The sequence below is a fragment of the Octodon degus genome, unplaced genomic scaffold (assembly GCF_000260255.1).
Source record: "Octodon degus isolate 3935 unplaced genomic scaffold, OctDeg1.0 scaffold00001, whole genome shotgun sequence".
NCBI lineage: Eukaryota > Metazoa > Chordata > Mammalia > Rodentia > Octodontidae > Octodon > Octodon degus.
In genome coordinates, this window is record NW_004524577.1 from 23,333,143 (window position 1) to 23,343,910 (window position 10,768).

The 10,768-nt window shown below is 41.6% G+C and overlaps 1 protein-coding gene across 2 annotated transcripts in view; it reads right to left on the minus strand.

Annotated features, from left to right (window-relative positions):
• Window positions 1–301: 301 nt before the first annotated feature.
• The window catches only part of Slc30a5 (solute carrier family 30 member 5), a 43,866-nt gene continuing 33,399 nt past the window's right edge, over window positions 302–10,768 (minus strand). For both annotated transcript variants that reach the window (XM_004623029.2, XM_023704621.1), the window contains 2 exons: window positions 4,830–4,958; window positions 302–2,030 (listed from right to left, as the gene is read on the minus strand). In XM_004623029.2, the coding sequence (XP_004623086.1) occupies window positions 1,860–2,030; window positions 4,830–4,958 (300 nt within the window). In that variant the 3' untranslated portion in view covers window positions 302–1,859. The remainder of the gene's footprint in view (window positions 2,031–4,829; window positions 4,959–10,768) is intronic.

The window sequence follows — 10,768 nt, forward strand, 5'->3', positions numbered from 1 at the left end:
TGAATATGCAGAGCAGACCCTGTCTCAAAAAAAAAAAAAAAAAAAGGAATATGCAATGATTTTTCCCACCACTCAAAAATTTTAATGTGTTGGGGCTGGTGAGATGGCTCAGTGGTCTAAAGCACCTACTTAGAACAAGCTTAGCAAACCACAGGGACTGCTGTTCAATCCCCCAGCACCACATGCCAGCCAGCCCCGCCCCCTGGTGGGCTGAGCTGGCCACACACACACACTAAATGTAAAAAAAAAATAAATCCATATTTCATTAAAAAAAATTTAATGTGTTCTGAAGATTCTGGACCAAAAAATGTGCAAGGAGAAGACAAATATCAAAACAACCAATTTTAAACTCCTCACATAGTAAATATGTACATATTAAATTTGCCATCACGGTATCGATAAGAAAATAGTAACCATACTAAATTCATCCTATTTATTAAATTTTGTAGTATAAGAATAAAAATATTCAGATGCTTACAAATATACAATAAAAAATCTTCTGGACAGTAATCTTTAGTGTTCATAAAACTATGTATTTATCTGTTTATCATAAAAGTCTTTTCAGAGTAGGCATATAGTTAAACTTGAAGTGGAGATATGAATTAGGTATCACCATGGAAAGTAATTATAGGGCACTTTAATTTCATTGTCCAGGGGCTGGGGAGATGGCTCAGTAGATTAAGCGCTTGCCTGGCACGTGCGAGGGCCTGAGTTCAATCCCTGGTTACACACACACACACACACACACACACACACACAAATTCATTGTCCAAAGGCTTATGGAGAAGTTCTGTTAAACCTTGATACAGCTATTTTTTGAATTTTTAAAATATATCTATATCTTCCAGAAATTAGAAAACTATCTCCATTGGCAGAGTGTGCAGCTCTTAGCTGGCAGTCATTACCAGTGGGTTCTTCCATGACACAGATGTGACGATGCACAGGACGGGTTGCCTGGGCACCAGTGTGACAGCGGCCAGGAAGGCCAGTGGTGTAACAAGAGATGGAGGATTCGCTGTGGAGGAGGATGACAAGGGAGGGGATAACACAGACACCACTGAGAGTGAGTTCTTAACCCTAATCAATTAATTATTCATTTGCAAAAATTACCAAAAGTAAAAAAAATTTATTTTACAGTGGTTGGTCTTGTAATACATCAAAAACTGTGTCATATTTTTCTGTTTTCATTACTTAAATCAATGGCTGCAATTTCATCTAAATAGTTTAGTTTACATTTGAAGTGGCAAGACAGATTTTACTTAATGGACTTAAATAATTAGAAACCAGTTTTATATACAGAAAATCCATAAATATAGAATTTTTATTCCTAGTTTATCTTTAGGCTATGCAAAAAAATTGACTAAAAACTTCATTTGGGTCTTTGTAATAAACATGTAAATACATATTTACAATGGAGATGCTTTCTGATAGAAAGTAAACAAGTAATTTTGGTCTTCATTAGAATCCATCACTGGGCTGGGGATACAGCTCAGTGGTACAGCGCAAGCTGGGCAAGTTTGAGGTCCTGGAATTGATTTCTAGTACCAAAAGAAAAGAAAAAAAAAAAAAAAGAATCCATCATGTGTTCATTTAAGATGATGTGATATAGTATGTTCACTCAAATGTTAAAAGTTCCTTTCATACACATAATTCAAATGTAATTATTTTTCTTGAACCAATAATGTTTTATTCTGTATTTAAATTTTCTTTAAGAAAAATTCCTTGATTCAATCTCCAAGTAGTAGTGAGCTTTAAAAGGTTTTGTACAATTAGGTGCAATTTTTGTCCTTCAAGCACTATTACAAACACTGAGTTACTTCATGTCCACCGCCGACATCCAGGGGTGCTCCCGTGTGGGCTCACATGATGTACGTCCCATCTTTGCAGTATTTCATAGACTCCATTTGTTTTGTCATAGCCAGAACATCATGAAATCCAGTACTTAGGCCAGACATATGTTGAAAGTAGGCCTCCTTTTCTACTTGAATTGTTAAATTGTTTATTCCAGCATCTTTAAGTATTGTTGTAACCTATTATAAAAACCGAACATTTAAAAACATTTAGAGTAATGCATTTAATGTCTTAAATAATATAATTATAGTTACAGTCTACAATAAAGCTTCACAGTAGTAATTTCCTATTCAGTCAAAATGTTCAGTGACTCTCTAGGAAGGTCATTAAATTACCAACCTGACATTTGTGTATTTTAGGCTAGTAAGTGCAGCAGTGGGAGTGGAGAAGCAATGCAGGAATCTGTAACTGGCTGTGATCAATTAGTTGGAGGCACTGCTGCATTCAGATCAGCCCTGACCTGACACAAAAGTACAGAAGGAGAAAAAACATCTATGGTTTCACTTTGGCACATTTGGCTTAGGTTATGGAACTATTTCTTTATTATTTATTTATTTTGAGGGTGGCCAGACAGCTCAGCGGATTAAAGCACCTGTTTAGGCAGATGCAGGGGCCAGGGTTTGATCCCCAGCCTGCTGTGCCGGCCCTGCCCCCTGGGCGTGCTGAGCAGGCAATTGGGACTGGGCATGGTGGCCCACGGCTGTAAACCCAGCACTTGGGAGGCTGAAAAACAGGAGGATCACTACAAGTCCGATCTGTGTGTAGTGAGACCCTGTACTAAACACAGTATAAAAAAAAAAAAAACTATTTATTTTGATACAGTTTGGGCTCGCCTATGCTCACATTACAGGTGTCTGCCACCACACCCTGTTCCAGGGCTGGCATGGCATGCAGTACCTGGGACCTCGCACTTACTTGCTGGGCAGATTCTTATGCTGCCATGCTCTCTCTCCAGCCTCGTATAGAACTTTTTTTTTTTTGCAGAACTGGGGATTGAACTCAGGCCCTTGTGCCTGCCAGGCAAGTGCTTATTCTACTGAGCCATCTCCCTGGCCCTTTTTAAAAAAAATTTAATTGTATTTATTTATTTTTGTCTTTTTGAAACAGGGTCTTGCTGTGCAGTTCAGGATGGTTTTAAGCTCACTTTGTAGCCCAGGCTAGTCTCAAACTCCTAACAATTCTCCTGCTTCTGCCTCCTGATTACTGGGATTATAGGCGGGTATGACCTCGCCCAACTTAATTTTAATTTTAAAACGTCTTGGACTGGTGAGATAGCTCAGCAGGCTAAGTGCCTGCTTAAGCAAGTGCAGGGACTGGGGTCTGCATGCTGAGCCAGCCCTGCCCTCAGGCATGCTGAGCTGGAGACCTGGTGCACGCCTCTGATCCCAGTGCTGGGGAGGCTGAAAACAGGAGGATCACTGGAGTCCGAATTGCATAGTGAAACCCTGTACCAAATGCATAAAAAACGAAACGGAAAACGTCTTGCATTGGGAATATAGCTCAGCGGCATAAGCACCTACCTGGCAAGTGCAAAGTCTGGAGTTTGATCTCTGGTACCAAACAACAAAGGATAAAAGAAGGTCCTGCTAAATTACTTCACTGCCTTAAGTGAGGCTTTAACTTGTGATTCTCCTGCCTCAGCCACCCAGAGTATGTGCCATGATGTTGGGCTTATAGAACTACTTATAGAATTAGGGCCAGCAAGATAGTTCAGTGGACAACTCTTAAAGTGTCTATTTAGGCAAGTGCAGGGACTGGAGTTCGAGCCCCTGTACCACAGGCCCCACCCCCGGGTGTGCTCAGCAGGCTACTGGGTCCCGGTGTGGTGGTGCACTCCTTTCATCTCAGCGCTGGGGAGGCTGAAAAACAGGAGGATCACTATGAGTCTGAGCTATGTAGTGAGACCCTGTAACAAACTATTTTGATTCATATATCCAAATATCCACATACAGCATATCCTCTGCCAACTTGGTGATTAGTGAAGTTTTCTTTCCTTTTGGTACCAGGTATTGAACTCAGGGTCTTGTACTTGCCGGGCAGGTGCTCTGCTGCTGAGCTACATCCCAGGCTCTGTTAATTTAGGGGTATATTTACAATATTATTTACAATAATATTACTTCTGGGAACCAAAATGTATAATAAATGAATTTTCTTATATTAATCAAAACTTAATTGTAATCATTTTTGGATATAAAATAAATCTAAAGGGGGCTGGAGAGATGGCTCAGTGGTCTAAAGCACCTACTTAGAACAAGCTTAGCAAAGCATCAGGGACCGCGGTTCAATCCCCAGCACCACATGCCAGCCAGCCCCGCCCCCTGGTGGGCTGAGCTGGCCACACACACACACCACTCTCTCTCTCTCTCTCTCTCTCTCTCTCTCTCTCTCTCTCTCTCTCTCAAATAAATAATAAAAAAAAATTAAAAAAAAATAAATCTAAAGGTAAAAAATAAGTTGTATTACTGTTGAGCTGTTGAAAGTTTTTTTTTTTTTTTTTTAAATACATTTGGTACAGGGTCTCACTACACAGCTTGGACTCAAAGTGATCCTCCTGTTTTCAGCCTCCCAAGTGTTGGGATTACAGGCGTATGCCACCATGCCAGGTCTCAGCTGCTGTCTCAGTAGTCCTGGGGGTGGGGTTGGCACAGCATGTGGTGTTGGGGATTAAAGCCCAGTCCCTGTGCGTAAGCAGGTGCTTTAATCCACTGAGCAATCTGGCCAGCCCTAAGATTTTTTTGCCATACCAGGGATTAAGATTTTGTTTTTGAAACAGGGTCTCACCATATAGTTCAAGCTCGCCTCAAACTTGCAGTGATCTGTCTCAGCCTCCCTAGCGCTGGCATTACAAGTGTGTGCTACCACACCCAACCTTAAAAGATTACTTTTGAAAAGTATCTACTGAGCTGTATGATGAATGATCTGTGCACTTTTATGTAAGCACTATCTCAACTGAAATTATAAAAACAAAAAATTATTACCTGCTGTACTATTCTTTGTTCCAGCACATCCGATGTTACCTGTATATGAATTGTTCCTGCCACAATACTGGCAGAATGACGCCAAAAATGAGGGTCCCGATAAGATATTAATCCTTCAATTTTCTGTATCTGTCAAATAAAAGGAGAGGTGATATAAATGTTCTTACAGGCCAATTTATTTAACACAATGCCACCAGGGAGATAGCTCAGCGGCACAAGCACCTGTGCAAGGTCCTAAGTTTGATTCCCAGCACAGAAAAAAAAAAAAAAAAAAAAAAAAAAAAAAAAATCTACTACTTAACAAAATGAGGATGCTTTGTGCTAGAATGTAAACACAGATTCTTTGGTCTAGGAGTCATTAAGTAATAAAACACAAGTCAAAAGTGGGAAGGAGCAGGAGAAAGACAACTAGAAGTACAGGTATCCCCACTGCTATGATGCAGGATTTGCCTGCTGTAAACATCACCTTTACAAGCAATCACACACAGGATAACTCATTCAAAAGACATCCTCCAGGTCCAACAACAGAGGATCAGCTGAATTACTGGCTACCCATGCAGTATATCACACTACTATTAAAACTGTTACTACCAGGTACATTTACACACCTGTAATCCCAGCTTCTTGGAAGGCTGAGGCAGGAGAATGGAAAGGTTTTCCAATATAGTCAGCCTGTCTCAAATTTTTTGTTTGTTTCTTTGTGGAACCAGGGATTGAACTCAGGCCCTTGTGCTTGCCAGGGAAGCGCTTATTCCACTGAGCCATCTCCCCGGCCCATGTCTCAAAATTTTAAGAAAGGTTGTAGATGATCCATGTAAAGCTCCTGGCCTCAATCTTTATTACTGTGCTGCCCACCTTCCAAAGTAGTATTCACTAATGAGAGAAATCTTTTCTGATTTATGAAAACAAAGTAAGGTGCTATAATTTATGATTTTTTTTTTTTTTCTTCCAGAACTGGGGATTGAACTCAGGCCCTTGCACTTGCCAGGGAAGCGCTTATTCCACTGAGCTATCTCCCCAGCCCCGTATGTATTTATTTTTTATGGTGCTATAATTTATTTATTTTTTGTATTTTAGGGAAGGGTCTACAAGGTATTCAGGGTCTCAATACTAGACTGGACTCGTAGTGATCTGCCTGTTTACAGCCTCTAGGCCTGCACCACCACACCCACTCTCAGTTGCTGTCTCCGTGTGCCCCAGGGGCGAGGCCAGCACAGCAGGCCCAGGGATCAAAACCCCTGCTCCTGTGCCTGCTTGCAGGCACTTGAATCCACTGAGCTATTTGATTATTTATTTATTTATTTATTTATTTAGTGTGTGTGTGTGTGTGTGTGGCCAGTTCAGCCCACCAGGGGGCAGGGCTGGCTGGCATGTGGTGCTGGGGATTGAACCGCGGTCCCTGTGTTTTTGCTTAGCTTGTTCTAAGTAGGTGCTTTAGACCACTGAGCCATCTCACCAGCCCCCACACTGAGCTATTTGACCGGCCCAGGGTACTATAATTTAAACAGTTGTGATACTGCAACTGGACTAGAGGTGAAGGCCAAATGATAAAGCCTGTGCTGAGAATATACAAAGACATGCGTTTATCTATAGTGTACAAAGAAGAAAAAAGTTCATAAGGCCAACATTTTGTTTCTTAAAATTAAACATTTTTTATTAGTACGTTTTCAGTATACAATGATTACATTCACTGTTTTCTTTTTATTTGCTTTTTTTAAAATCCTAACTTGCTTTCTGTTAAATTTTAGAAACACACTGCATAGGCAACACTTCCTCCCATAATCACGATGGCGACTTTTCAGCAAATGGCCAGTGAGATAGCTCAGCAGTCTAAAGTGCCTGCTTAGGCAAGCATAGGCAGGCACAGGGGACCATGGGCTGTGCCAGCCATGCCCTCAGGGCGGGCTGAGCTGGGAAAAAAAAAGACTTACCTTCTCTAACTACAAAAATTACTAATTCTTTTTAGAACTGGGGATTGAACTCAGGACCACTTATTCTTCTGAGCTATCTCCCCAGCCCTTATATTCTTCTACTTTAATAGCTATGTAAACTTTTATCAGCTTTTTGTGGGTATAACAAAGCATGCCTGCAATCCCAGCTCTTGGAGGCTGAGGCAGGAGGATTGCTTTAAGTGTGCAGTCAGCATGGGCTAAAAAAGTGAGTTTAAGACCAGCCTGAAGGGCTGACCCGATAGCTCAGAGGACTAAAGTGCCTGCTTAGGCAGAGCCAGCAGCCAGGGTTTGATCCCCAGCATGCTGTGCCCACTCTGCTGCTGGGGCACATTGAGACAGCAACTGAGACTGGGCATGGTGGCATGTGCCTGTAATCCCAGCACTTGGGGTAGGCTGGAAACAGGAGGATCACTAATAGTCCGATCTATGTAGTGAGACCTTGTAGACTCTGCAGATCTTGTACCAAATACATTAAAAGAAATAATAATATAAAAAAAGACCAGCCTGAAACTCTTTTCTTAGAAAGAAAAAAAAAAAAAAAAAAAAAAAAGGGCTGGGGAGATAGCTTGGGAATTTAAGTGCCTGCCTGGCAAACTCAAGGACCCGGGTTCAATACTTGGTACCACATACTGTGCCACCTCTGAGAACTCTGGGTGTGCTGTCTGTGGTGGCCACCAAAACTGGGCGTGATTGAGCAAGCCTGTAATCCCAGTGCTGGGAAGGCTGAGACAGAAGGATTACTATGAGTCTGAGTGGCATAGCAAGACCCTATACCAAATAAATAAATAAATAAATAAATAAATAAATAAATAAATGTATGTATGTATGTATGTATGTATGTATGCATGCATATGGGACAGATTTTTCTTCTTCTTTTTTTTAGGTCAACCATTACATATTTAGACCAAGGATTTCTGTCTTAGAATAATGACTAGTACTTGTAAGATAAAGACAATTCTATCACATGGCAATTACACATTTAACTGGCACAGTAATGTCTGTTTAAACGACATGCTAGGGGCTGGTGAGATGGCTCAGTGGTCTAAAGCACCTATTTAGAACAGGCTTGGCACAGGGACTGTGGTTCAATCCCCCAGCACCACATGCCAGCCAGGCCCGCCCCCTGGTGGGCTGAGCTGGACACACACACACACACACACACACACACACACACAAATAACAATTTAAAAAAAATAAAAAAAAAAAGGACAGCTAAGTGGACTAAGTGACTGCTTTGGCAAGAGTAGGGAGTAGAGTTTGATTCCTAGCACCACATGCCGCACCACCCCAACCCCTGGGTGTGCTAAGCCAGCTACTGAGACCGGGCATGGTGGTGTAGCCTGTAATCCCAGCATTGGGGAGGCTGAAAACAGGAGGATCACTAGGAGTCTGAGCTGTGTAGTAAGACCCCATATCAAATATATTAAAGGACATGCTAATGCAAGTTGAAGTTTGACTATACTGTTCTTTCTTTAGTAATACCACATCTAAGGACAAGATGAATTAGAGAGCCTAGAAGGGTACCTGGGAATTCAGGAAAGGGGACTGCATGGAGCAAACCTATCTTGAACCATCAGTGTCAGGTACAAAGGGGCTGAGGTACTGATAAGCAGGTCAACCCCAGATCTCCTAACAGTGACAATCTGGTATGATGAGCCTTCATGGATACAAACAGACCTGGGATTATAAACATACATGGATGCAAACAATGCTTGGGAGTAGCTCATGTGTCTGTCCATAAAGTTTTATTTACAGTATTTGTGTGTACAGTATTTGGTTCTTTTATGCTTTGTACCACATATTTGTGTCAAAGGTGTAGCAGGACTTAGAGAAGTTCTCTTCCTAATTACAGGACGTACTGCACTGACACGTGTGCTATAGAAGTCATGTCTGCAGCACAGTAAAACCTACAGGGATACTACTTTGCAGTATCCAGAGCCTTCAAATAGCACTTACCTCATCTGGTCCTAACAATAGCATGTGCCTCAGTCTAGGGTCAGTGATTTGGAGTCTAGATGACCAAGGGCTTGGTCCTATCCGGACAGTGGGGGGGAAGTCTAGAGCTAAAGTCCAAACTGAGACACAAAGTACAGTCTGCACCCCGGCCTCAGTGTCTCCTCTACAAAGTAGGCTGGGGAAGGAAATCTTGAGCAAATGCACATGAGTAGCTGGGCACAATGTCTGATGGTCCCATTGAAATGCAGGTCCCAGCTCAGGAGGTCTGGGCTGTGAGCTGATATTTCTGGGTCCAACAGGCTCTGGCAGGCACTGCGGGTAGAGCCAGCTGTTACGCCTCCACTGATACTGCACCTGAGTGGGGGAGCCTGGGCAGCTACACGGGGAAGTGCACCAAGAAGGCTGCCATGTACAGTAGGCTGTACTAACGTCTTGCCCACGACACTGCTGAGGGAGGATCAGTGCTACTCAGGTTTTATGCAGCTTCCTGGATTTAGTGATTTTTTTTTTTTTTTCCTGAAAACTCTGGACTACCTACTCTAGAAAAGACTGGGGAAGCCTGGCTGGTGGTGCAAACTTGTAGTCCCAGCACTCAGGAGGCTGAGGCAAGAGGGTCACTGTGAGTTTGAGACAAACCTGGGCTACAAAGTGAGCTCAAGGCCAGCCTGAACTGCATACTATGACCCTGGGTCAAGAAGAAGAAGGAAAAAAAGCATAGAAAAAGACAGGGACCAACAGGACAGAAACTGCCACACCTCCTTCAGTCCTCCCAAGACAGTCAATACAGCTTTTCTTTTCCACCAAATGACAATGTGGTAAACTGGTGGATCAGGCAACCAATTTTTGTTTTGATTTAGTTTTCTGAGAAAGGATCTCACTAAGTATTTAGGCTGGCCCTGCACTCATGGCAATCTTCCTTCCTGCCTCAGCCTGCCCAGTGCAGGAAGGCATGTGTCACCATGCCCCGCCTAGCGAAGTCTTTACTGATAACCTGAAATGCCATCTTTGCTATATATTTAATCCCATTAATTCCTAGGTCTGCTTCTGAATAAACTATTTTTCTTTTCATGGTACTGGGGATTGAATCCATGGGTGCTCTACCACTCCACTGAGTTACATCCCCATTCCTTTTTAAAATTTTGAAACAAAGTTTTGGAAGTTTTCCAGTACAGGCCAGGTATGGTGGTGCACACCTGTAATCCTAGATCTAGAGAAGCTGAGGCAGGAGTATCACCTCAAGTTCAAGGCCTCTTTGGGCTATATAAGTGAGTTTAAGGCCAGCCTGGACTACATAGTGAGACCCTGTCTCAAAACACACACACACACACACACACACACACACACACACACACAGAGTTTCCCTGTCTAGCACTGAATTTGTGATTCTCCTGCCTCAGCTTCCCTAGTAACTGGGATTATAGGCATGTGTCAGCAGGTCCTGCAAATTATTATTTTTTTCTTAAATTGATTTATGTGTTAACTTTTGCAGAAGGACAAAAATGTTACTTTGTATGTTAATTCTCTAACTTTAAAACTGTAAAAGAATTTTATTAATTAATTCTATAAACTTATGGCTACCTTTTTGTTTATTCTTAAATACTGACTCTTCAATATTGGATTATGTATCCCCTAAACAAACTCCTAATGAGAGGCAACTGAACTGAAATTTAGAAAACAAGATCAACTTTTTCATGACACAGTGTTCCTATCCAAAAAAGTATCTCTATGCTGGGAAGATAGCACAGTAGAATAAGTGCTTGCCTGGCAAGCACAAGGTCCTGAGTTCAATCCCTGGTACCACAAAAAAAAAAAAAAAAAAAAAAAAAAAAAGTATCTCTCTCCATTTAGCCAGCTCCTCTTTTATGTCCTATAATAAAATTGTAGTTTCTTCATTCACATTTTATATGTATTTTAATTCACAGATTTGTTAGGTCAACTTAATTTTTTTTTTTTTTTTTTTAGTTGACATAGTTTTATTTTTTTTATTTTTCATTTTATTTGTGTGTGTGTGTGTGTGTGTGTGTGTGTGTG